Source organism: Megascapheus bottae, unplaced genomic scaffold, assembly GCF_031878675.1.
Source record: "Megascapheus bottae isolate mThoBot1 unplaced genomic scaffold, mThoBot2.hap1 HAP1_SCAFFOLD_154, whole genome shotgun sequence".
Classification (NCBI taxonomy): domain Eukaryota; kingdom Metazoa; phylum Chordata; class Mammalia; order Rodentia; family Geomyidae; genus Megascapheus; species Megascapheus bottae.
This window is the reverse complement of record NW_028327569.1, coordinates 214,080-239,888: the sequence shown is the minus strand read 5'-3', so window position 1 is coordinate 239,888 and position 25,809 is coordinate 214,080. Positions and strand designations below refer to the sequence as shown.

The window sequence follows — 25,809 nt, the reverse complement described above, 5'->3', positions numbered from 1 at the left end:
AGAAATTTTTCTGAGCAGAAGTCTGTCTGCTAAAACTTGGATTCTGCAAAAAACAAACTTTGATGTTAAGACTCACTCAGTTAAGGTTTATGGAAGATTTATGTTTTGTACAGCTGTAAAATTTTCATAATTGTGCTATTCTGTGATAAACTTTTTCCTCTGATTTACATTTCAGTGTTTAAGTGGGTGAGAAGAACATTAATTGCTCTTGTTCAGGTCACTTTTGGGAGAACCATCAACAAGTGAGTTATACAAAATTAATGTATGATAACTAAAATACTTTAGGAATAATTTGCAATGATTCTATTTTTTACCATATAAAAATAATAAATTATATATGAAATATTACTTTTATATGGATTTATAAATAAATTTTCTTGGTGGTCATAACCAAATTTCTAAGACTGAAAAGAAAAAGTTCTGTGTAGAACTTATGGACAAGAACAGGAAAAGGAGAGTGGGGGAAAGTGAAGACAGGAATGACATTGTCCAAAAGGAAAATGTATACTCTATCTGAATTGTGAAATAGTAACCCCTCTGTACAATGCCTTTATAATAATAAAATTATAATAAAAATAGTCTATCAGAGGCTTGTTCAGTTGATTTGGTATTTTGTTTTAGCCATAAAAATAGTGTTTAATTTATTTCCATCTTAGGAAAACTTTTTCAGTAACGATGGGCCTTAGTAAGAAAATTTCCAAAAGGGCCTTATTTTTGTCAGTATTACTTATTGGTTTTTCTTGTCAATTTCAGAAAATCATGTATACATTTCTTACTCCTTTTTATAATATTGGCTCCTAATTGTAAAATAATCAGATATTGTTTATGAGTAATCAATACACTTTGCAGTTATCTTCATGGAAATGGAGATAAGGCAGCTTTTAGAGAATTGTTAGTCTTTCTATTTCAGTGGAATCATTATCAGGTGGAGAGTTTTGGAGCACCCGATATTTTGCTATTTTTGCCTTTAGCAGATGATGACATACAACAATATGTTCTAGGCCTTTGGTCTAAACAATTAAAAGTCTCACGTACCAGATTTGCTTCAAAGCATGGCTAATAGAATCTATTTATTTTTTTTATTTTTTTTCCTTTTTTTTATTTTTATTTTTTATTTTTTATTTTTTTTATTGTAATTAGTAAAAGGGTTACATGATATTTGCCAGATAGAAGGTGCATTAAATCACATACATTGATACCCTTTCACATGTCTTGGTACCCATTTCCCTCCCCCCCCCACACCCCCCACCCGTCTTGGTTTTCCCCCCTTCCCTATCAAATTTCAAATATCCAAATACAAATAAATTCAATATATCAGATAACAAAGTGAGATACTATACCAATATGAGATAACCAAGGGACAGCAAAGGAGATGAGAGACAACATAGTACATTAAGGACAACAATAATTCCTTATATGGCTTTTTGCTTAAATCATAGTGAAATTTTGTTCCTTCACTTCTTTTTAGAATGCCATTGATTCACCAAAGCAAAGACTATAAAGAGAACCATGATGTTGGCATGATACAGATTTTTCTTTAAAAATAAGCAAGTGTTCTCTTAAATTCAAAAATCCTTTTGACAGCACAGCTTGATAGTTGTCAGCTATCAATCAACGCTATGTAGGCAAAACAGCCAGAGACAGTAAAATACCCCAGGTAGAATCAATAAAATTTATATAAAAAAGCACAGAGGCTGGGAGCATAGCCTTGTGGTAGAGTGCTCATCTACCATGCATGAAGCCCTGAATTAAATTCCTTGGTACCACATACACAGAAAAAGCCAGAAGTGGTGCTGTGGCTCAATTGGCAGAGCACTAGCCTTGAGAAAAATGTACCCAAAGACAGTGTGCCCAGATTCTGAGTTCAAGCCACAGGACTGGCACAAAAAAAAAAATAAGCACAGAAGGCTGGGCATGGCGGCTCACATCTGTAATCTTAGCTACTCGGGAAGCTGAGATCTGAAGATCAAGGTTCAATGCCAGTCTGGGCATAAAAGGACCTGGGACTCTTTATCTCTAATTAATCTCTAGAGAACAGAAGTGGGGCTGGCTCAGAGATAGGGTGGTAGCCTTGAGCTGAAGAGCTCAAGAACAGTGCCCAGGCCAAGTTCACCCCCTGCCCCGCCAAAAAAAAAAATTACATTAAATAGAATGGCTTTATTTGGTCTAAATTTGAATTTAATGGTACAATTCTAAGCAAATAAAGAAGTATCATAGGAAACTTAGTATTAGAACAGAATTAACATTATAGCTTGACTCGGCAGAGTTTACTCATTCAAAAGTGACTGGAAAATACTGGGCTTGAAATACCAGTTTCAGAGAACCATTGCTGAAACTCTTACGTTATGCTTTTCAAAAGTTTGGTTGGGAAGTCAGATTCTTAAAAGTGTTTGATTTAATATCATAAATCAAATTTGAAGCTTTATTCTGGCACTAGCAGCCCAAAATGTTTCTTTTCCCCCTTTGAGCAGAGAGGCTTCCTCCTAAGCTTTTTGATTTGTGTTTACTGTCTCTTGGTTGTGGAATTGGTTAATATTTGACCAACTAATCGGATTGCATGAAAGACTTCAGTAGCTAGATAACCATTCATGCATAACTGCAAATCAAATATTTGTCCATTTTCATTCCCATAAATATTTCAAATTGTCTAGCTGGTACTCCACTATAAAAATTCACAAGACTCCTTCTCAAGCCATAACTAGGCATAGGAATACACATTCTCTTGTCTTAGCTACATGGGAGGCTCAGATCAGAGAATGGTGATTCCGAGCCAGTCAAGGCACAAAAAAGTTTGCAAGACTCCATCTTAACAGGAGAAGCTAGATGTAGTCACACACTCCTGTCATTCCAGCTATGATAGGAACCCTAAAATAGGTAGATTATGGTCAAGATATGCACTCACACACGAAGTGGTGAGACCCTGTTCAAAAATAATCAGTGTAGAAAATGGCTGGAAGTGTGACCCAAAGGATAGATTGCTTGCCTGGAAAACACCTGAGTTCAAACTCCCAAAAGGAAGAAATGGATTTATATTTCAAGTTATAGTGCTTCATGAATAAATTAGGGCAGTTACAAGCTTAAATAAGTCTCTTGCTTCTCATCATAGAGATTGGGAGTTCAGGGCAAACATTTGGAGAGGTTGGTGCCAAAAAACCATGAGCCCCCCAAATGAGCAATCATCTCATATGACCAAAATGAGAAAAACTTTCATATCGAGAGTTTGAAATGTTCATTTTGAGTTTTATTTCTCAAACATTTAGATAAGGTTGCATTTTCATCTAACCCTGAATACCTTTTCAGAACAGAGTACGCATTTTTTTTTTTGCCAGTCCTGGGCTTGAGCTCAAGGCCTTAGCGCTATCCTTGGACTTTCTCAAGGTTAGATCTCTACCACTGAGCCTCAGCACCACTTCCAGCTTTTTTTTCTATGTATGTGGTACCGAGGAATCGAACCTGGGCCTTTGTGCATGCTAGGAAAGCACTCTACCACTAGGCCAAACTCCCGGCCCAGAGTACACATTTTTTGAAAAACCTCATCTAAGTAAACTTTTTCCTCTTTCTTACAAGACAAATCCGGGACACAGTGAACTGGATTTTCAGTGAGCAAATGTTGGTTTACTATATCGGTGTTTTCCGGGATGCTTTTTGGCCAGATGGGAAATTGGCACCACCATCTGCAAGTAGAAGTGACACCGGTAGTCAGGAAACAAAGCAGAAGGCGCAGCAAAAGCTACTTGAAAACATCCCAGGTGAGGCTGGCTTTCTACCAGAGGGCACAAAGATACGAAGGAAATTGCAGTCCTTTGAACATATTTTCATTTCTGTCTTTCAAACATTACAATTTTAAAAAGCTATCTTTTACTAAGAATGTTTAACTACAGAAATGTGCTAATAAATGTGCTTAAGATATGTAATGCAAAATTTTAGAAATGTTAAAAATGTATACGTTTTGTTAACTAGTAATAGCAATGTACTAGATTTTTTTTTATAAGACCTTATGTTGAAAATTTCTAAATGGACATTTTAAACATTTGAAAGAACTGACCACTCACTTTCTTACTACCTTAGCACTCACTAGTGCATTTATGAACTATGTATGTATTCCAAGACATCCCCCACTCAATACACATTGCATACTTTTTCAGTGTCCACTTCAGACGCAACCTTGGTTACCAGAAATGGGTATGTGGCTTAGTGATAAACTATTTGCTCTCCAGCAACACATCATAAAACAAAAGTGTTCATTTTGCAGATACACTTCAGAGCCTTGTTGGACAGCAGAATGCCCGCCATGGTATAATAAAAATATTCAAGGCACTTCAAGAAAGAAGAGCCAACAAGCATCTATTATATGTGAGTAAATTAAACCTCTCAGATAATTGTTTCTTGGATTTTATGTTTCTGTCCAAATATTGGTAAATATTAATCCTTTATATTCGTTTTTTTCTTTTGTTTTTTGTTTTTTTTTTGCTGGTTCTGGGGCTTGAAATCATGGCCTGAGCACTGTCCCTGAACTTCTTTGTGCTCAAGGCTAGCACTCTATCACTTGAGCCACAGGATCACTTCCAGTTTTTTGTGAAAAGTTTTTGTTGGAGTCACATGGACTTTTCTGCCCTGGCTGGCTTTGAAACATGATGATCCTCAGGTCTCAGCCTCCTCAGTAGCTAGGATTACAGTCGTGAGCCACCAGGTCCCTAGCCCCTATATTCTTTTTATTTTATTGTCAGGGTTTATATAGAGGGGTTACAGTTACTTTTGTCAGGTAATGAGTGCATTGCTTCTGGCACATTGATACCCCTTTTCATGTTTTTGTCCCCATTATATTCTTATGTATTTTCCTCGCCTCAGTTTTATTTAGAAAGAACCAAAGTACCACACCGCTCAGCTCATGGCCTGGTCATCCTCACATTTTCCCTGCCTCTCTATTCTGATACAGATTTCCAATGATTGCTTGGTTTGCTTAGCAACGTGCACTGTTTGCTGTGCTGGTACTGGGGTTTAAACTCAGCATCTCATACTCACTTGAGCTACACCTTTACTTCCTCTCAGTCATTTTTCTGATTAGAATTACCAGTATTAATAGTATGGACAACATGATAATGATTAATAGGCCATGAAATAGAGTTTACATAGCATCACTTTTATCTAAAAGTCCCTGTGTACCAAGAAAAGCTTCATGACTAAAATTGGACTTTGATCTTAGACATAGGGGACCTTTGAGTAAACTCTTGGGAAGAACCCTCATCCTTCTGTCTCTTCTTTCTTGATGCAGGTGCTGATGGAGCTGCTGCTAACTGAACTGTGTCCTGAGCCAAGAACTCACTTAGATCAATTCAAGGCTAGTCAAGTCTGAGACTGCACAAATCTGCCACCCAGAGAAATGTCTGTGTAATAATAGACATGAAACATTTTCCTCTTTTCCGCAGAGGGCCTGACTGAGAACCATAGCATTTTTTTTATTTTTATTTTAGTTCCTCCCTCTAGTTTTATGTAAAACAGGCAGAATTGAGGGAGATGGAGACTAGATACTGTAGTAGGCCACAACAACAAAATTCTGTTTATTGATTTTACGTAAATACTAAAAATACAGTTCAACATGCTGGTTAAAATACAAATGTTAATAGGTAATAAGAACCTAGGACATATTTTAAATATTTATGGAAATCAGTTTTGTTTTAAAATGAATATTGTACAGTTGATTTCCTCACTGAGGATTCTAAACATTCCTGTGTTATTTCACGTGTATGAGAAACACTGTTGTGCAATGCTTTGTGTAAAGTTACTGTGAAAATTTTATTGTCTTTATTTTTACCAAAGATTTCCCATAGTTTGAAGCAATAAAATATAAAAATGAATTATGGTGCTCAATGATGTTAAAGACATTTATATCTCAAAAAAGAAAGTTGAAGCAATTCAAAATATATCTGTAGGTAATTGTATAGAGGTATTGCCATTTAACCAAGCAGTTTATGAATGCATCTTGATCAGTGTCACTTTTTCAACATTCATACTCATCCCTCCCCTAGACCCCTCACCTCACTCATCTTAACAATTTTTTTTACTGCATTCTCTTCTTTATAATTCATCCATCCATTTCCCACCCCATCCCTTTCAAGTACTTGATTTGATTTTTTGCTCTAACCATAAATACAAAGCAAATCAAAACAACATTGAAATTCCACAAGAAAATAACAGATGCTGGTGAGGATGCAGCCAAAATGGAACCCTATTACGCTGCTGATGGGGATGGAAATCTATTCAACCATTCTGGAGAGCAATATGGAGGTTCCTCAAATATAGCCAGCCACTGGTGGCTCATGCTGATAATCCTAGCTACTCAGGAGGCTGAGATCTGATGCAGTTCAAAGCCAGCCCAGGCATAGGAAAGCCTGTAAGACTTATTTACGGTTAGCCACCAGAAAACCAGAAGTGGCACAGTGGCTCAATGTGGGAGAGTGGTAGCCTTGAGTGGAAGAGCTCAGGGACATTGCCTAGATCCAGAGTTCAAGCCCTAGGACTGACAAAAATAAAAAAAATGTAGAACTACTTTATGCTCCACCAGTTCCACTCCTAGGAATTTATCTTAAAAATTACAAACCAGTGGCTAGGAGTATGTCCTAGGGATAGAGTACTTGCCTAGCATATATGAAGCCGTGGGTTCTATTCCTTGATACCACATACACAGATAAGGCCAGAAATAGTGCTGTGGCTCAAGTAGTAGAGTGCTAACCTTGAGAAAGCCCAAAGACAGCACCCAGGCTTGGAGTTCAAACCCCAAGACTGGCAAAAAAAAAATTTACAAAGCAGGATACAGGATACAGTAAAGGCACCAGCACGACCATGTTCATTATAGCACTACTTACCATAACATCAAGATATGGGTTGAGCCCAGATGCTCCTCAATGGACAAGTAGATCAAGAAAACGTGGATACAAACACAATAGCATTTTAATAAGAATAATGTACTATGTGGAAAGAAATGGAAAGAGCTGGAAAAATGTTAAGAGAAGGGGCCGGGAGTTTGGCCTAGTGTTAAGAGTGCTTGCCTAGCATGCATGAAGACCCGGGTTCAATTCCTTGGTACCACATACATAGAAAAAAGCCAGAAATGGTGCTGAGGCTCAAGTGGTAGAGTTCTAGCCTTGAGAAAGTCCAAGGACAGTGCTCAGGCCCTGAGCTAAAGCCCAGGACTGGCCAAAAAAAAAAAGTGTTAAGTCAGGCTCAAAGACACAAAGGATGCATGTTTTTCCTTATATGTGGAAGCTAGAATTAGCTTATAGACTAAGTAAATACATTGGGTTGTATGCAAAGTATATACAAATGTATTAATTGGAATATGGTAGATTCACAGAACTCATTTCATCAAAATATTGGGTTCTTGGTAAAAAACACAGTCCACAGACACATACATATACGTAAGTGGAATACACGCTTTTTCATTCATGAAGAGAGCCAAATTAGTGCTAAAATGAATGAAGTGTTAGGGGAAGTAAGATGTGACCTGAACCTTGAGGAAGATCAGAAAGAGGAGAGATGTTACTTCAGAGACTTTGTGGACTTGTTTATGTCATTAAGTCTTACCTTGAAGGGCATTCATTGGTGAAGCCTGGAATACAGATGTTTTGTTTCTGACAGTGGGGTCATGAGCAATTTGTTGGGGCTTTGCCATTTCCTGAGCAGTGATATACTTAACTTCTCTAGCCCCCAAAAGTAGTGAAAACCAAAGAACTCACGTGAAAATTGTTTGATTATATAAAAGAGATTACTAGTTATTCAGGTGATATAGGGTACCTTATTGTAGTTCATACCTGATAAGTTTTTGATAAATTCTGAATTAGTATTAAAAACTAGAACACCAAATTTTATTTTTGAGATTCTTCTAGTTATAACTTTTTAATCCTATATCTATAGAGGTAGATAGATAGACAGACAGACAGACAGACAGACAGACAGACAGACAGATAGATATAGTAGCTAAGAAATGTCAAGGTGCCAAGCCTAAAGTACTTACATAACAGTTACTGGAAATGTCTGTCTTCTACATAATACTGTGCTATCACTTAAATTCTTGCTGTTAAATTTATACTATACAGGAGAGAAAATATTCTGACTCCTCACTATTTCTTAATGATAAGTTCTCATTTTTATGTGTTAGTAACAATAATGAATATTAGAGAAGTTTTAAAAATAATCTGGATGCCTCAGGTCACATGAGTTAAAAACAGATGGCCCTTATTGGGTAAGATATAGTTCCCCAGATCATCACCTTTGGTAAGTACAGTGAACTGAAATCTCAAGTTCCACATTGGGTTTACAATTAGGGGTGGCATAGTACCATATATGACACATGTCAGATCCCGAATATTTAGGATGTCTCTGATGTATACCTTGTGTTTGTTTTGTTTTTCTACATTGTCAGCCCTGAAACATGTATTTTAATGGCAGTTTAAAAAACGACCATTAGGGCCAGGAGTTTGGTGTAGTGGTAGAGTGCTTGCCTAGCAGGCAGAAGATCCAGGTTCAATTCCTCAGGACCACATTCATAGAAAAAGCTGGAATAGTGCTGTGGTTCAAGTGGTAGAGCACTAGCCTTGAGAAAGTCCAAGCTCTCTACCACTATGCAACACTGCCCACATCTGACTTTTTCTGAGTAGTTTATTGGATATAAGAGTCTCAAGGACTTTTCTGCCCCTACTGGCTTCAAAATGTGATCGTAGATCTCAGCATCCTCAGTATCTAGGGTTACGGATGTGAGCCACTGGCCCTTGGCTCTTAAACAGTTATTAAAGTTAATCATCAATTAGCTTCTAACAATAACAAGTTATAGAAATAATATGTACATTTATCATATTGTTTGAAAGCCTAATTCTGTACATTTCTTTAGCCCTTATTTTGTTTAATAAAAAGTGACTAAAAAAAACAATGGACATTCAAATAAGTACCAGAGAAAATGTAAATAATTCAACTTTTAAATGATAAACTTCAAGTTTTCGGAACTTATTAAATTGAAACCACGCTGAGTCAGTCTAGATACTCTGTACTTAAGAAAGCAAAAAGATACTTTATGGAATGGTTTCAAATTCAGTATTATCTAGGCCACTCAGGACTCGTCCAGAAACATGATTCTGTGGCTGTTTCAGGTTGCAAAAATGATAGTGTACAAATTCAAGAATGAAGGTAACATACCATCTGTCAAATATCCAAAACAGTATAACTTGGGATGCAGAAAAAAACATAGCTGCTATAAAAATGCACACACTATATGGTGTCTATATGGTGTTAGAATGGTGATCTGAGTTGAAATTCATTGTAGTCTAAATTCTTTGACAAATAAGTAAAGCATGAAGTTTATCTGCCAATGCAGGATTCAGATGACAAGCCTTTAAAAGCAAAGAGAGAAGAGAATTATTTAGGTGTATTCTAACTTGTGTCTTCTTATTTCTTTTTAATTTTGCTTTTTTTAAGTTGTTTTAAGAACAGTACAATAAAATAGTGGCGGGTGGTATGATTCCAAGAATTGACACTAGTACCTTCATGCTTGGCAAACACCTGAGCTATATCCCTTCCCTCAAGTCATTGCTTATTTTCTATTCTGTTCCCTACTCAATATATGAAATTTCAAATTACCTATGTGAAGCAGGTTATAGTCAAAATATCATTTGAAAAGATAAAACTTGATCAAGGACAAGAATGGAAATTCAAGCTTGATAAGTGCATTTTATTTTGAAGAGTACTAAAATAAAATAGTGTTTACATCTTGCCTCAAGGTTGGGCTGGTTGGACAGTTTGAAACCTGAACTTGACTTGGTTTGAAAACTTTTACCATGTTACCAATTAGACTCACTCTCCTTTCCTCCCTCCCTCCCTCCCCCCTCTCTCTTTTGACAGTCCTGGGGCTTGAAACCTAGGGCCTGGGCACTGTCCTTGAGCTTTCTCAAGACTAGCACTCTACTAGTTGAGCCACAGCACCACTTCTGGCTTTTTCTGCGTATGTGGTACTGAGGAATCAAAACTAGAGCTTCATGCATGCTAGGCAGGCACTCTACCACTAGGCTACACTCCCAGCCTCCCATTTAGACTTTCTACACATTTACAAAGATAACTTTTTAAACATTTATGGTTTCTTCTTAGAAGAATAGGGTAATGGTAAATATTCCACAAGTCAGTCTTGTTTGTGTACTGTGTTTTTATATTTCTTTGGTAAATATTTTGATACTTTTAATTCCCAAACTTGCCTGCATGTTATCAGAAAGCTTGCTCCCCACTTTCTGCTGGTCCCCAGCTCTTCACAACTCCTGGAATAAAGCCTTCAGCACAGACAAGTGCAGGAACCACCACAATGATGTCGGACTTCAGACTAAGACTTCCTCTGCTCAAGCTTAACAATATGTGCTCTACACAAAGTGCCTTATGAAAATTACTCTTTTTTTGCCAGTCCTGGGGCTTGAACTCAGGGCTTGGGCACTGTCCCTGAGTTTCTTTTGCTCAAGGCTAGTGCTCTACCACTTGAGTCACAGAGCCACATCTGGGTTTTTCTCTTTCTGTGGTATTGAGGAATCGAATCCAGGGCTTCCAACATGCTAGGCAAGCACTGTTCCACTAAGCCACAGTCCCATCCCATCTTACAAAAGTGAATGGCATAATGCTAAGTTGCACTCCTAAATATCCTGGATCTAAATCAGACACAGGATTTTTGGTTTGATGTGTTTGGGGTTTTGTTTTCATTTTTGTCCCTTTACTATCAGGCTTTATGAAAACCATGTATAAGTCTTAGAACATCTTTATAGACAAGGGTATCTGCATAATGATTCCCTTAGACAATAATCCATGAAATTAAATCTCAATGAAAAACCCAGCCTTCCTATTGAGGAATTCGTATGTGGTTCTAGATCTTACTTTGGAATAGTAGTGTTTCGGTGTCGCTTCATCTTTTGAGATGCCCAAGCCAAGCTGAAGACACCGAGCGTAATAGAAGGATGCGAGGGCCATGCCTCTGTGGATAAACTCAGGGAGACAGTCCGTGACCTTGACTATCATGGGGACGTCAAGAACCTCATCGTAGTCGGCAATCCTGACAGGACAAGATAAGCATGGCAGTTATGCTTTATGTATTCACCTGTCCACATGTACTCAAAATGTGTCCTCTGCCCTTCTGAGAACTAAGCTGTCTGCTGTGCAGGAAATACAGCTTTCCTATGAGTATATTCACAGTCCTAACAACCACTAGAAAACAGACTTTTCCTCTTTAAACCTTCTTATTTTAAGCTTACATATCATGCTGTGAATAAGTCGAATGGGGAAATTTTTTTCATATTTTTGAATAGCTTATTGAAGTTTTAAATCTGGATGCTAGCCAGAAAACCCTAAGAAATGAGCACAAGTGATCTAGAAATAAGCAATTAGAGCAAGAAGCTGACATTTGAAGATCGTGGTTTGAAGCATACCCAGACAGACAAATCCAAAAATGACCTGACTCTCACTAACTAGTCTGTCGTTTCAGGAGGCATAGTTCAGAAGGATCATGGTTCCAGACTGCTGGGTAAAATTTTCTCAAGCCCCCATCTCAACAGAGAAGGCTGGGCGTGGTGGCAGGCAACTGTCATCCCCACTACAGTAGAAATCATGACTAGAAAGACTGCATGCCAGCCCTGGCAAAAATGAGAACTTACTTCAAAAGTAATCAGAGCAAAAAGGGCTGTAGATATGGCTCAAGCAGCAGAGCACCTGCTAAGCCCTGAGATCAAACTTCAGTACCACACACACACACACACATTTTCTGTTAAGCACTTTATACACATCATTGTTATATTCCTTCTGTGAAGTATTTTCTTACAAATGAAGCAGTTGATGTTTAAAAACAATTCAGATATTTGTTTCAGCGAAGGCACTGAAATCATTAATGGTATAGAACTATGCTATCTAATATGACAGCCACTAGCTATATATATTACTATTTTAACAATATAAGATGGGCTACGGCAGTCACCTTTTGGAAAATGTAACACACTTTGTGAAAAACTTCATCTTATAATAATACTCCACCAAAATCCCTTGGGCATAGACATTCCCGCGCTCTGCAATCCCTTGGGCATAGACATTCCCGCGCTCTGCAATCCCTTGGGCATAGACATTCCCGCGCTCTGCAATCCCTTGGGCATAGACATTCCCGCGCTCTGCAATCCCTTGGGCATAGACATTCCCGCGCTCTGCAATCCCTTGGGCATAGACATTCCCGCGCTCTGCTGCCTCTCGTAAGCAGTGCAGGGCTGCTTCCGTGTTCTGGCAGATGCCTTGCCCATAAAAGTACATGAGACCAAGTGCACCCCGGGATTCCAGATTTCCATTGCCACATGCTTCCGAATGCCAATAAAATGCCTAAGAGAAAAATCAGTTATTTTAAATGATTTTATTAGCATGCATATGTTATATGAGGTCACTAACATTTTCACACATGTATATAATGCATTTCAACTAAACACACCCTCCCCGCCCCCCCCACACACCATTCTCCCTGACTCCCTTCATTCCTAACAAAATCTATGCTGGTTTCATAGTTCTGTTTTCATACATGCCAACAAACTATTTCAACTACATTCATCCTCTTCTACCCTCCTTAGCCTGATTACCTCTCACTAATACCCACCCCCCCAAAAGCCTGTTTCTCTTTCCTTTCCAGATCAACCCCCCTTTAATTTGAACTCTCAGTATGCTTCACTTATTAGCATCATTCCTCAAGTCTAAGAGGACTTCCCTCTTCTTTTAGCTTTCATAGTACCTTTTTATAGCCCTCTCTATTCTCACATCCATACTTTTCTTCGGTGAAGGTAAGGACTAAATCAGGACAAGAAGAAAGGGAAATGTTACCTTCTCTAATTCTTTAGGTTCTTTTGTTGAATAATATAGTCCTAGGGTACTTTGAGCCTTTACACTAGCTTTTGGATTTCCATTGTCTGCAGCAAAAAACCACATTCTAAAAGAGAAAGCAAGGCAACTTATTCTTTGCTTTAACATTTCATGACAACAAAAATTTTGTTTTCAGGAAAGATTACCTTTCAGCCTCTTCCTCTGATCTTTTAACACCTCTTCCTTCATAGTAAGCTCTTCCAAGGTTGTAAGCAGCAGCAAATTTTAAGTGTCCTGTTTTGGGACATGGAGAATCAAGAATTTTCTTCATATACTCCACTCCTTTTTCCTTCCACAAAGGAAAAGAACAAACAAAATAATCCCCTAGTTTTTAGGTTTACTTTAACTGAAGTTTGACATGATATGTAATATAAATCTATGCTGGAGATAATTGTTCTATATTTTCAGGGGCTGGAGTTAAAGACAGAACGAATAAGAAAGCATCTTGAGGCTAGACATGGCTGCAAATGCTCGTAGTCCCAGCTACTTGGAAGGTAGATAGCTATTAGGAAGATTGTGGTTCTAGGCTAGCCCAAGTAGAAATGTTATTGAGAATCCATCTCAAGCAACAAAGCTGAGTTGAATAATATCATTGCAGCTATATATAGGGAAGCATAAGTTAGTGTATTAACATCGAAATTGGGGTAGAAGTAGTACTCAGAAAATTTGGGAAGAGTCATAGAAGACTGTAAAGCCAGAAATAATCTTTCATGGAGGAAAATCCTCTTATTAGACAGAAATGATTGGTAAGTAAACTTTTAGCCTACTGATGTTGAATGTTCTTACTGACTTTAATACCTGATTTAATCATTGATATGTTAATATTTGTATATGGTAATAGAATTTGGAGAGATTTTCTACTCTATATCCATGTTTATATAGCTTTGTAACTAGTTCTTTAAAAATAAAGCATCCAAGACATGTTGACAAAGAAAGGAACAATTTCCATGTGGAATTAGAGATGATTAAAATTAAAAGTGACTCAGACTCATAATAATTCATAGCAAATTGACAATTTGTCAGCCAAGATTATCTGATTTTTTTTCAGCATTTATTTCTAACCTGGTATCTCAAAAAAATCTAAAGCTACTGATATCTTTATACTTACATGGTGTATAAAAATTTGAACACTTGTTTGTTAAACTTGTCATTTGAAATATGATGTAAAAATCAATGTTAATAAATTCTTTAATTAAAAAAAATCTATGATGGTCCAGGTGTGGTGGCTCAAGCCTGTAATCCCAACTACTCAGGATGCCGAGATCTGAGGATCAAGGTTCAAAGCCAGCCCGGGCACAAAAACACCTGAGACTCTTATCTCCAATTAACCTCTAGAAAATGGGAAGTGGATACTGGATCAAGGGTAGGGTGGTAGCCTTGAGCTAAAGAGCTGAGGGACAGTGCCCAGGCTGACCCACAAAAATAATCTATGATGGGATATATACTTTATATATATATATATCATATATTACATTGATATATCTATGACATACAAACTCTCAGCTTAATTTTAATTATGTTATAAAATTATGTGCCAATGATTGCATATAGAGGTTCTCTTCTTGAATTCTTGTTAGTTAAACATGATATTTGAAATATTGTAAAAATCAGTGTTAATAAAATCTTTCAAAATAAGAATGAGCAGTGATATAGATGTTCAAAAAATTAGTCTTAAGAAATTTTAATTGAATATTAAATACCCAAAATATGTTGTTATATCTATTCTATCCATATTTTATCATAAATTTATTATTTGCTGAGAATAAAATTTTTCATAATAAACCTTAAAAAATTCAACTTTTGAGATCACTAAATTTAGAAGAAATAAAATATTTTAATGAAATATTTTAACATGTCAAAGATTCTATTGTTAATTATGAGAACTATGTTCAGTAAAGGATGAGCTCTTTCCTGTCCTGTCCCTTAATAAAGTGAATTCCTCAGTGGGAGAGTTAACATTTTCCAGAAGAGGCAAACTGCCCCAAATGATATCCTATTAACAAGAGACTGTAATGGATACTTTTTTCAATATATCATTTCAACATGTAAACAGAAATGTAACTAGAATTTCTTAGAACAATCATACTTTATTGTTAGTATAAAAGAATTGATGGAAAAATATTTTTTTTGCATTGGGGATGAGTCATTCAAAGTAAGCACAAAAATTCAAGTACAAACAGGCTCATTATCTTTTATTGTTGAATTCAGTTGTGTCAGCATCTGGAAGGATTTTGGAAATAAGCTACAAGGTTAGGGATAGAGTTGGTGATGGAAAAGGAAGAAAAAGTAAGGGGCTAGAAGGAATCAATTTTGTTTCATGTCTAAATTGATGATACTAACATACTTTATGATGTTATATATTTAGATACTAAAATATAAAATAAGATATATTATTAAAACATAATTTTGTTGTGTTTGGTGCCAGTCCAGGGGCTTGAACTCAGAGCCTAGATGCCATCACTGAGCGTTTGTGCTCAAGGTTAGCCTTCTACCACTTGAGCCACAGCTTCACTTCTGGCTCTTCTGTTTTCTTTTTTTGGTGCTTCCTGGCAGATGACAATATCATGGACTTTTCTGCCAGAGCTGGCTTCTGACCGCAATCCTTAGATCTCAGTCTTCTGAGTAGCTAGGATTACAGGAGCGAGCCACAGGCTTCTGGTTTAAAACATAATTTTATCGTACCAAATAACCCATTGACAATGAAATCTCAGGCACTGTGAGTCAAACAGTAACTTACAGCATTTGTGGGGGTCCCCAGCCCATCATAATGCATCACTCCTAGTTGGTAAGTTGCTTGATGATCTTTATCCACAATTTCTTCAAACTGTTCTAATGCTTCTTGATACCATCCCTGCAAGCCCCAAGAAGCATGTCATTGATAAGCATCCAAAAGTTATTCCAAACTGAAGCACCAAGTATAGTTAACAAGTTAACAGCGGCCGGGAGTTTGGCTTAGTGGTAGAGTGCTTGCCTAGCATGCAAGAAGACCCAGGTTTGATTCCCCGGTACCACATGGCCCGAAGTGGTGCTGTGGCTCAAGTGGTAGAACTCTAGCCTTGAGAAAACCCAAAGATGGTGGTCAGGCCCTGGGTTCAAGCCCTAAGGATGGCAAAAAAAAAAAAAAGTTAACCATTCTGGACCCAACAGCCAAAGGTGAGAAATCATGCTCTTATATTGTGTTCTGCCATCTTAGAGGGATAAATTCATGCTAAAGCATGACTAAATATCTGTTTCCAGAATAACTGAAGGTGCCATCATCAAAGATTAGTGAGAAAATGGGATAGGAATGAACAATTGCCTAACTATTAATCATGAGAGTTTGTCACAGTCTCCTTTCAAACCTTCTCTCAAATTTAGTGGATAATCTGAGCTATATTACTGAAGTCCAGCTGATATCTTGCATAGCTTTTCTGAGGTCTACTTCCTAGGATATTTCAATATGAAGTGGATAAAAAAGGAAATAACCTTAGCCAAGTGCAGGTGGCTCACACTCATAGTTCTAGGGCTGAGATCTGAATATCATGGTTTAAAGCCAGCCTGGGCAGAAAAATCTGTGTGACTCTTCTCTCTAAGCACCAAAATGGCAGAAGTGGATCTGTGCTTCAAGTGACAGAGTGGTATCCTTGAACAAAGAAAACTAAGGGTCTGTGCCTAGGCCCTGCATTCAAGCCCTAGTACTGGGGGGCGAGGAGGTAAAAAAAGGGAAATTGCTCTTCACACTTTATAGGAACACATAAAACTACTTTTTAGCACTAGATAAAAGGTAGGGCCTTGAAATGTTATTATATGAAAATATTTTATAGGTAATATTATGATGAGAAATTATAAAAACTACATTTTTAATTTGTTCTTTGAATCTGATTTTAATACAAAAATGACTCCCTTAAATGAGAATGCTCTTAATGAAGAAAATTCAGATATCTCCATTAGATGGTTAACAATGTATCATACTTAAAGTTATAGCTATAATGTAATTGATTTCAAAGAATTTCCTTGGTGTAATGGTGTAAGGAACTCTATTTGAAATTTTGATGTGATTATCTGATATTACTGAGGTATGTTTTTGGATTTTGAACCCAGGACCTTGCTAATGCTAGGCAAGGGCTCTATCCCTGAGCTATGTCCCAATAATGTAGCACTAACAATAGAATTATAGAGAATTAAAAAAGATACCTCTTCAAAATATAGTTGACCTCTTAGGAAAGATGCCAGGCTATCCCCTCTTTTAATTCTTTCAAGAGCTGCAATGCCTTATCCACCAAAATAGCATGGGTATAATGATCTGATTTGAAAAGGTAAAAATTCCATTAATGATTCCATGTGAATAGTCTTCCTTGAAGTAATTAGAATTCATCTCCCATCTCTAATATTAGTTTATTCCCTAATTTTTATTCCTAAAACTGGCCTCTTTAGCTCAAGGGAAAAGATGACCTAAATAAAAGCTTTAAAGCATTATCACAGAACCTAAAACTAAATTTACAGTCAAATATTCATTGGTTGACTTGAAAACTCTATTCATTGCTAGATAGGAGAGCTAACAATGTGCTGGCATTAGCTTTTCTTTTGGTGAAGCTGATCTGTGGGTGAGTTAAATTCTTAACCCACGGCTTAATTAGAAGTACTCTAATCAAATAAGCTGATCATTCTGATTTCTTTATGTCTATTTAATAATACCTTCATTTCAAGTACAGTAAAGTAAAACATGATATTCTCTCTTGGACAAAAAGTAAGAAGTGGCCTCTCTTTTCTGGAAGCATGTCCTTAACATCCTGAGAGTAATATTAGAACCAAGACCAAATTGAGAAACTTCTCCACTGACAATTTGGTCTTAAAGTAGCAATTTCACAGATTCTTGCAGGAAAGCTAGAAAGAACTATAAAACCAACTATCTCCTTAAAATCAATAAGATCCATATTTCTTGTTTTTCTTTTCTAGCATAAATGATGAAACTTCCGTATAAACAGTGCCTAAGGGAAGATTAAATATCCAACAGAAGATTTAAAATATTGTCCAAGAGAAGATTAAGTACCGGGCTTATCGCTTTTCCATTGGAAGAATTTTTGGTGCTTAGCAGCATACTGAGCTATAGAGGTGTAAAAGGGATGCGTAGGTAACTTTTTACTAGTCAAGTCCATCTTGTTTTCACAAGGTGTATTCTGTAAACAAAAATAAAAAAGTAAAATGGTAGACATTTGTTTCTCCTTAGAAGTCACAAAGAGAGGGCCGGGAGCATGGCCTAGTGGTAGAGTGCTTGCCTAGCATGCACAAAGCCCTAGGTTCGATTCCTCCGTACCACATACACAGAAAAAGCTGGAAGTGGTGTGGAGGCTCAACAGATAGCGAGCTAGCCTTGAGAAAGCCCACGGACAGTGCCCAGGCTCAGAGTTCAAGACCCAGGACTAACAAAACAATTTAAAAAGTTGCAAAGAAAGATTCCATTCCTAGTTGGTACCCATTGGAAAAAGCACCCTCCCCCTCATCACCTCTCAGCAGGACACCAAAGCTCCAGCTCAGAGATATAAACATTCCTAGGTAGGCCATATCTCAACATCAGCCTCCTGCCTTTTTGCATGGGGGATAATGAAGACACACATTAGCAAGTCCTAGTTGGCTTTGTCACACACTGGAGAGTCAGGTTACTTATAACAATTGCTACCTTTCCATGAGAATTGGTGACATACTTCATTTACATAGTTCTGGCACACTGGTGTCTTCCTATTGCTTTGTAACTAAAGCACATCAAGGAATCCACTTCAAATGAAACCCTATGTCTTTTTTTACCTGGGAAAATACTTTTTTTATTTGTGTTGCTCAGTTTTATCCTTCCGTGTGCAATGGATTGCCATGTTATGAGACAGGTCACAGCTGAATGGTAAATCAGAGCCGTAATAACAATGTAGAGGCCGCCTCATTTGGGCTGAGGAGTCTAGGTTGGCCTAGGCTGAGAGTAGTGAGACAGCAAACTCTGTTGTTGCTATGCGTTTTGTTGTTGTTTACTCCTTGACATTCTATTGTTATAACTTATTTTCACCAATAAAGAGCCACATTCCAATCAAGGTTCCTGATTGGTGGTCAAGGGAATAGTTCAAGAGCCCCTTCCTTCATGTGATTGGAAAGTTGCATTTAGATAACTAGTAGGTACGATTTTAACTGCTCTATTAAATGAGATGAAATGTAGAAAGGAGAGATCATTCAATATGTTAGCAAAATGGAAATTTCCTATCTTCCCAAGTCTGGAAGAGACAGGTGCCAGTAGCTCAGACTTGTAATCTTAGCTCCCCAGGAGCTGAGTTCTAATCTTACCTATCTCAGGAGGCTGAGATCTAAGGATCCAGACTGAAGCCTGCCAGAGCAGGAAACTCCTTGAGATTCTTATCTCCAATTAAACACCAAAAAGCCAGAAGTAGAGCTGTGGCTGGTCAGGATGGGAGACCCTACCTAAAAAATAGCCAGTGAAAAAGAGGGCTGGAAGTATGGTTCAGCAATAGGGTGCCTGTCCCAGTACTGTTGAAACATAATCTCAATTTTTTTTTGTCTATAATTTGGACTTTTATAGGTAGTTTGAACTAAAGGATTAAAAAACATATATTCCTTCCTAGATATATAGTTATTTGATTATATGATTTCCCAAATCATAATAACCATCAATAAATATGAAATTCCTAAGGAGCTTTAGAATGAAGAAATCTACATAAGGTATTTAGGAGAAAAACAATTCAAATGCAATGATGCAGATATTTCAGTGTCAGATATTACTCCGTGTTTATTTTCACAGCAAACAACCATTGCATTAATCTGTGTTCAACAAGTTGAAGAAAATAAACCTTGACATATACAAGAAGGGAACAAATAATGAAATAAATCATGTGTTGAGCTCACAATGTTTTCTGTGATGGGAAGACTGTCCATGGTGTTTGCTGCTACAGCTTAAAAGCAGTATTGGTGAGACTCTGCAAAATAAAAGATTTATTGAGCTTCCATGAGATGTCTGCTTTACAAGCATTCCTATAAAACTTCATGAGATAGGGACTATTATGATGAGCCTACTTAACATAGGAGGAAACTGAGGCATCCACTGTGAGGAAGTTACACAAACCTCACTTGACATCAGGGCTAGCAAATGCGTCAAGTGGAAGGCCTCCCACTTGTGTACTTATTTCCCCATAGGAGGCAAAGCTAACATGCATTTCTAAACATGGAGGACTCCAGTGTGAAGAACCTGAAATCATACGTTTTAGGGTGAGGAAATGAGAATTTAAAAAAAATTGATGAGCAAGATTCTGCCTTTATTTCTGCCAAATCTTGGGATTAGACAGATAACCATCTGGTGTTTGGCATGTATATTTGCATATTCTATGAGCACACACACACACACACACACACACACACACACACACGGAGTCTTTTGAAGAGGTGACCTGTCCTCAGTATCCCTAAATATGCTTGCTGGATATGGAGAATGCAAGGCGCTGGTTGGTTGCTCTTCCCATGGGCCATTCTCAATTCTGTCTGCAGCAAGTAGCCTTGAAGGATAAGGTAACAAATACATCCACACAAAGAGCAGCCTTGCTTTTCTAAGAAAGCAGTGAATCTCCAGGCTCACCGCTCCTCTCTCACAATGGAGACCACTGCCTCCATCATAGACTCTGAATCACTTGTGTGGGACCTGGGGCACAATTGGCTCAAACATCATGCTGACACTTTGGCTGCTGCTTTTTCTATGAGAAAGTCATTTGTTTCTGGCAGTGATTCAAGGGACTTGTGCCAGTATCCATGAAATGAGCAAGTAGTGTTCATAAGTCAATGGGAACATACTGTTCTCATATGAAAAATAGAAAAAAAATTACTACTGATGTCTCAAAAGATATTAAAACAGGAAGTGAGTTTTGATTGTTCCCCCTTTCCAATTAGTTCCATTTGTTTATTAAAACAAATATAGTTGTTCCCATGCTGTTTCTTTGGGGTGGGACAAATTCACATTTACTCTCTCCAATGAGAAAAGGAGAGTATATGGGAAGATACACTGACTTTTGCTTTTTTTTAATGTATTTTTATTGTAATTAATAGAAAGGTGACATTATATTCACCAGATAGAAGGTGCATTATTTTGACTTTTGTTTTTTTATTTAATTTTTATTTATTTGCTTGAACTCTGGGCCTGGACACTATTTCTGAGCTGCTTTAGCTCAAGGCTTGAGCCACAGCTCCACTTCTGGATTTTTCTGAGTAGTTTATTAGAGATACGAATCTCACAGATTTTCCTGCTCAGGCTGGCTTTGAACTTCAATTCTCAGCCCCCTGAGTAGCTAGGATTATGGGCATGAGCCACTGGCACCTGGCTACCATGTTTTTTTTTTTTTTTTTTTTTGCCAGTCCTGGGCTTGAGCTCAGGGCCTGAGCACTGTCCTTGGACTTTCTCAAGGCTAGAGCTCTACCACTTGAGCCTCAGCACCACTTCCGGCTTTTTTCTATGTATGTGGTACCGAGGAATCGAACCCGGGTCTTCATGCATGCTAGGCAAGCACTTTAACCACTAGGCCAAACTCCCGGTCCCCTGGCTACCATGTTTTTCATAACAAAATAAGCTGTGTGTGGTAAGCACTCAATGAAAGAGCCTACTAAATTTGTTTTCAATTTATGTTGAATTTTGTGAGCAAATAAAACAAGCCAAAGTGAAAGGGGGGAGGCATTGATAATGTTCAAAGTCTTCATGTCTATTGCACAGGATTCATATTCTTATTGGTCCTGGTCTTAACGTATGGAAATCTCTGTTGGCCTGTTAAGGTTACTAGGTCCATTCCTATGGGGATTTCACTCAACACTCAAGGTAAATGAATCTATTATTTAGTGATTATCACTTTTAAAGTTGGTTGTACAGAAGAGCTGGTTCTATTGTAGTTATACACATTGTGACAGCTTATTTCCAAAGATCAGGTAGTAAAATAAATGATTTTTTTTTTTTTGCCAGTCCTGGGCTTGAGCTCAGGGCCTGAGCACTATCCTTGGACTTTCTCAAGGCTAGATCTCTACCACTTGAGCCACAGCACAACTTCTGGCTTTTTTTTTTTTCTGTGTATGTGGTACCGAGGAATTGAACCCGGGCCTTCGTGCATGCTAGGCAAGCACTCTATCACTAGGCCAAACTCCTGGCCCTAAATGAAAATTCTTTTAAGTTATTATTATTATTATTTTTGTTGGTCATGTGGCTTGAACTCAGGGCCTGGGCACTGTTCTTGAACCTGTCTGTGAACAAGGTTAGCACTCTACCACTTGATTCACAGGCCACATCCAGCTTTTTCTGAGTAGTTTATTGGACATAGGAGTCTCACAGACTTTCTGGTCTGGACTAGCTTCAAACTGCAATCGTTCAAAGCCAGCCTGGACTTATCTCCAATTAATCACTAGAGAAAGAGTATTGGGGCTGTGGCTCAGGGGTAGGGTGGTAGTCTTGAGATGAAGAGCTCAGAGAAGGAGGAGGAGGAGAAGGAGATGGAGGAGGAGGAAGAGGAGGAGGAGGAGGAGGAGAAGAAGAAAATTATGCAATTTGTCAACTTTCCCAAGAAATTTGAGTAACTAATGCTGGAAGAAATTGTGTATTAAGACCGAAGAAGAATTTCTTTGTGGAAAATTCTTGTGTATAATCATTGAGTGTTTCTAATCAATATTATAATGATGATATATGATAGTCATAATTCAATTAATTAGTTCAAGTTATTTTAGTTTCTGAATGTTTAAAAACTAGTTAGAATTGGGGCCAGGAGTTTGGCCTAGTAGTAGAGTGCTTGCCTAGCATGCACAAAGACCCGGGTTCAATTCCTTGGTACCACATGTATAGAAAAAAGCTGGAAGTGGTGCTGAGGCTCAAGTGGTAGAGCTCTAGCCTTGAGAAAGTCCAAGGAAGGGCTCAGACCCTGAGCTCAAGCCCAGGACTGGCAAAAAAAAAATAGAATCAAAGGTTATCTGTTGAACTTCCAGATGTGTCTATATTCATCTTTCTATCTTTGTAAAGTTTTCTTGAGTGATAGGTCACCTTAGGTGTTTGAGGTAGAGAATTATCATCACAATATCATTAACTGGGTTGCTTTGAGGTTTCAGTACAACTCTGGTCTGCCTTGACCTGTTCTGGCACATGGGTGGTACAAAGAAAGTTATCCTTATAAATGTTTGATGAATATTACGTGAATGCATTTGCTCTTATGCATGTTTCTCAAGAGAGCTGAGATTGTTTCACGGGTGAAATCAAGCCAACAATTAAGATTTTTAAGGCTACTCTATATTCTTTTACTTGATTTAGAACTAAAATGTTTTAGGATTTTATACATACCATTTAATTAGACGTGATATAGCAATGAAAAGTGAGATTGTTTCCAATTTCTTCTCTTTTCAATTTTGTACATTTAAGAAACATTTTTCAGTATGCTTTTTGGCATGAAGAAACACACTAGAAAGAAAGAAAATTAGCCATTGATTCCATTTTGATACTCTTTAGTTCTACTGCATAATCATATGTTCAAGGGTGTTCTTTGAATACAGGCAGTAGGCTCAGAACAGTGGAATATTCAATTCTTGGAACAAATTAATATTAATCACTATTTTATTAAATGCAAAAGTTGTTTTCCTGTAGATTATACTATTTCTTATAGATTATCCTTTTTTCAAGAAAACAATGGTAATTTGAAATTACCAAAGACCAAAATTTTTTGTTTTTATTTTTTAAGTCAATATACATTTATAATAGGAGGGGGATTTCATATATTTTCATGCAAGGACACAGTGTACTTTGAATAAATTCATTATTTTTATTCCTCTCATCCTTCCTCCCCTGTTTTTCAAACAGTATTTAATGGTCTTAATTATACATAATTGCATGTGCGCATGTGTGCGTGTGTGTGTGTGTGTATGTGTATGTCTTCAACATGTCTTGGTACCCATTTCCCTCCCCCCCCACACCCCCCACCCATCTTGGTTTTCCCCCCTTCCCTATCAAATTTCAAATATCCAAATACAAATAAATTCAATATATCAGATATTTGTTACTCTTTAGTATACTCTTCGTTTCCTTTCACCCTTCTCTCACCAATCCTTTCCTAGACAATTCCCCCTTTTATCTTCTAAAAATTCTTTAAAATGTGTAGGAACAAAAAGAATGCATTCTCTAAAGTCAAACAGCTTGAGTTAAATTTTCAGTTGTACTTCCTAGAAATTACATGATTCTAGACAAGTTACTGACCCTCTCTGAGCCTCATTTTTTTCTATAAAATAGACAAGATAATTATAGTTACTGGTGTTAATTTTACAACATAGTAAGTATCCGATTGATGCTGACTTATTACAATATAATAACCTAGAATATACATTAGCGGTTGTTGAATAATTTGTCACTTAGACATCTCCTTATTTCACTGTGTATATGTCATGTATCATCGCTAGACTGAGTTGTATATACTTTTCCTTACGTTGGAAGATACTTTACACTTCTTAGAAATGCCATGCCCTCTTTGGATCAATTAGCCAACTCATATGCTTCAAAACTCAGCCCACACATGTCTCATTCAATAGGTCAGTTAGTGGTCATCACACATACTTGAAAAACAATTCTAAATGGCATTCTTCTAAACACATCTCTGCCAACAAATAAAATACATAGAGATAGCAATGCTCAGAAAAGTATCTGTTGAATTATATGTCTTAGACTGCTTTCTTCCTCATTGAAAACCCACCGTACCTATTACATATCCAGTAAAAATCCCAGTGTCTTGATAGTGTCTCATGATGCATTTGCTCTGTGTGTTTCTGTGCCAGATTGCTTCATTCAGTTTGCTAAAGGCTTATGTAGAGCATTCCTAAGGGTAAACCCCAGGAATAAAAGTGAGCAATGCGCAAGGTAAAGAGAGTATTGAGCAATCAAAAGAAATGAAACTGGAATGATCTTTCAGAATGTCCCTTTTCCTGGGAAACAACCAGACTTCATGCACCTGTTTTATGGGGAAAGGATTTTCAACCACACCTCACGTCCTATTATATGAACTAAACAAACTTGTCTTCAAAATTCGAAGTAATTTTTGAATCTTTTATCAGGAAATTCTAAAACTGGGTATCTGTGCAAACCTAAGCTTAATTTCATGTGCCTTTAGAAACTAAATAAATCAGGAAACTGGTAACCACGGACCTGTAGGTCTGCTGCCTCTGACATCTCTTCTACAGTACCATCCTTTCTCATCAAAAGGAATTGCGAACAGCTTAAATATTAAACACTCAGAACATAAGTTCTATGTACAAATGTTTATAAACCTTATTCCTTTGGGTCACTGCATATGTATAAGGAATATTTTTTTTGATTGAAAATGATCTGAATCCAAAATGACCACTTACATTTAAAAGACATCTGCGCTTGTCTTCCCCAAGTATGATAACACACTGCTTTTCCTATCTAGATAGCAGGAAGTTACTAAGATTTTAGAGGAAAAGCAGTGGCTGGAGCCTTTGGCTTTTAGCTAGGTCGATCTGGAAGTGGGTTTGGGGTGAGGCATGGACCGACTATGACGCCAGATGCTACATTCGGAAGCCAGTCTGTTTCTCAAGACTGCAAAAGGGAGTGAATCAGGAGATGGCTATATTCCTGGCCTGCGTTCCCCAGGTTCCTGTCTGCTCACTGCCTCCTGAACTGCCCCCAGACGGGACGAGGGCAGGCTTGGGGTCCTCTTCGTGTGTTATGGCTCTAGCAAGGCCTTGCAGGATCAGCGTTTCCGCAGGCCGCAGCGCTCAGGGTTCACGGTGGGCCCCTAAACGTTCGGGCTGGCTGGGTAACCCAGCTCACCTCGGGCGGGGACAGTTCTTGCGATCCCCCGATTGTGATGCACAATGTAGAGCGCCGAACAGGAGTCAGAGGACTTTAAAGGAGAGGCA

General features: G+C 37.7%; 2 protein-coding genes across 10 annotated transcripts in view; one reads left to right on the top strand and one right to left on the bottom strand.

Moving 5' to 3' along the window:
* The window catches only part of LOC150039637 (sorting nexin-25-like), a 108,751-nt gene extending 102,902 nt beyond the window's left edge, over positions 1-5,849 (top strand). For all 4 annotated transcript variants that reach the window (XM_090327698.1, XM_090327700.1, XM_090327697.1 and 1 more), the window contains 4 exons: positions 176-242; positions 3,568-3,749; positions 4,253-4,353; positions 5,273-5,849. In XM_090327698.1, coding sequence (XP_090183824.1) covers positions 176-242; positions 3,568-3,749; positions 4,253-4,353; positions 5,273-5,353 — 431 coding nt within the window. In that variant the 3' untranslated portion in view covers positions 5,354-5,849. The remainder of the gene's footprint in view (positions 1-175; positions 243-3,567; positions 3,750-4,252; positions 4,354-5,272) is intronic.
* A 3,426-nt stretch (positions 5,850-9,275) lies between these two features.
* Positions 9,276-25,694, bottom strand: LOC150039636 (LRP2-binding protein-like). 6 transcript variants are annotated; one of them, XM_090327718.1, is made up of 11 exons: positions 25,276-25,694; positions 23,228-23,344; positions 19,783-19,853; positions 17,077-17,185; positions 15,641-15,754; positions 13,050-13,185; positions 12,865-12,970; positions 12,244-12,375; positions 11,987-12,078; positions 10,897-11,071; positions 9,276-9,380 (listed from the first exon to the last, which is right to left on the bottom strand). In XM_090327718.1, the coding sequence occupies exons 6-11, from the start codon at positions 13,172-13,174 to the stop codon at positions 9,315-9,317; spliced, it is 696 nt and encodes a 231-aa protein (XP_090183844.1). In that variant the 5' UTR covers positions 13,175-13,185; positions 15,641-15,754; positions 17,077-17,185; positions 19,783-19,853; positions 23,228-23,344; positions 25,276-25,694; the 3' UTR covers positions 9,276-9,314. The 6 variants fall into 6 exon arrangements, with proteins under 6 accessions (XP_090183844.1, XP_090183840.1, XP_090183838.1 ...); XM_090327714.1 differs by having other exon boundaries at positions 13,050-13,192; positions 25,276-25,693; XM_090327712.1 differs by lacking the exon at positions 17,077-17,185 and having other exon boundaries at positions 13,050-13,192; positions 25,276-25,693.
* Positions 25,695-25,809: the final 115 nt, after the last annotated feature.

Bases quoted from the DNA above. Each gene is read 5' to 3' on its own strand.
- LOC150039636 (XM_090327712.1), bottom strand. From the start codon at position 19,812: ATGGACAGTCTTCCCATCACAGAAAACATT. The intron at 13,193-15,640 runs GTAAGTTACTGT...CCTTTGTGGAAG, and splicing joins TGGGGACCCCCACAAATGCT to GAAAAAGGAGTGGAGTATAT. The intron at 12,376-12,864 runs GTAACATTTCCC...TTTTTCTCTTAG, and splicing joins AACCTAAAGAATTAGAGAAG to GCATTTTATTGGCATTCGGA.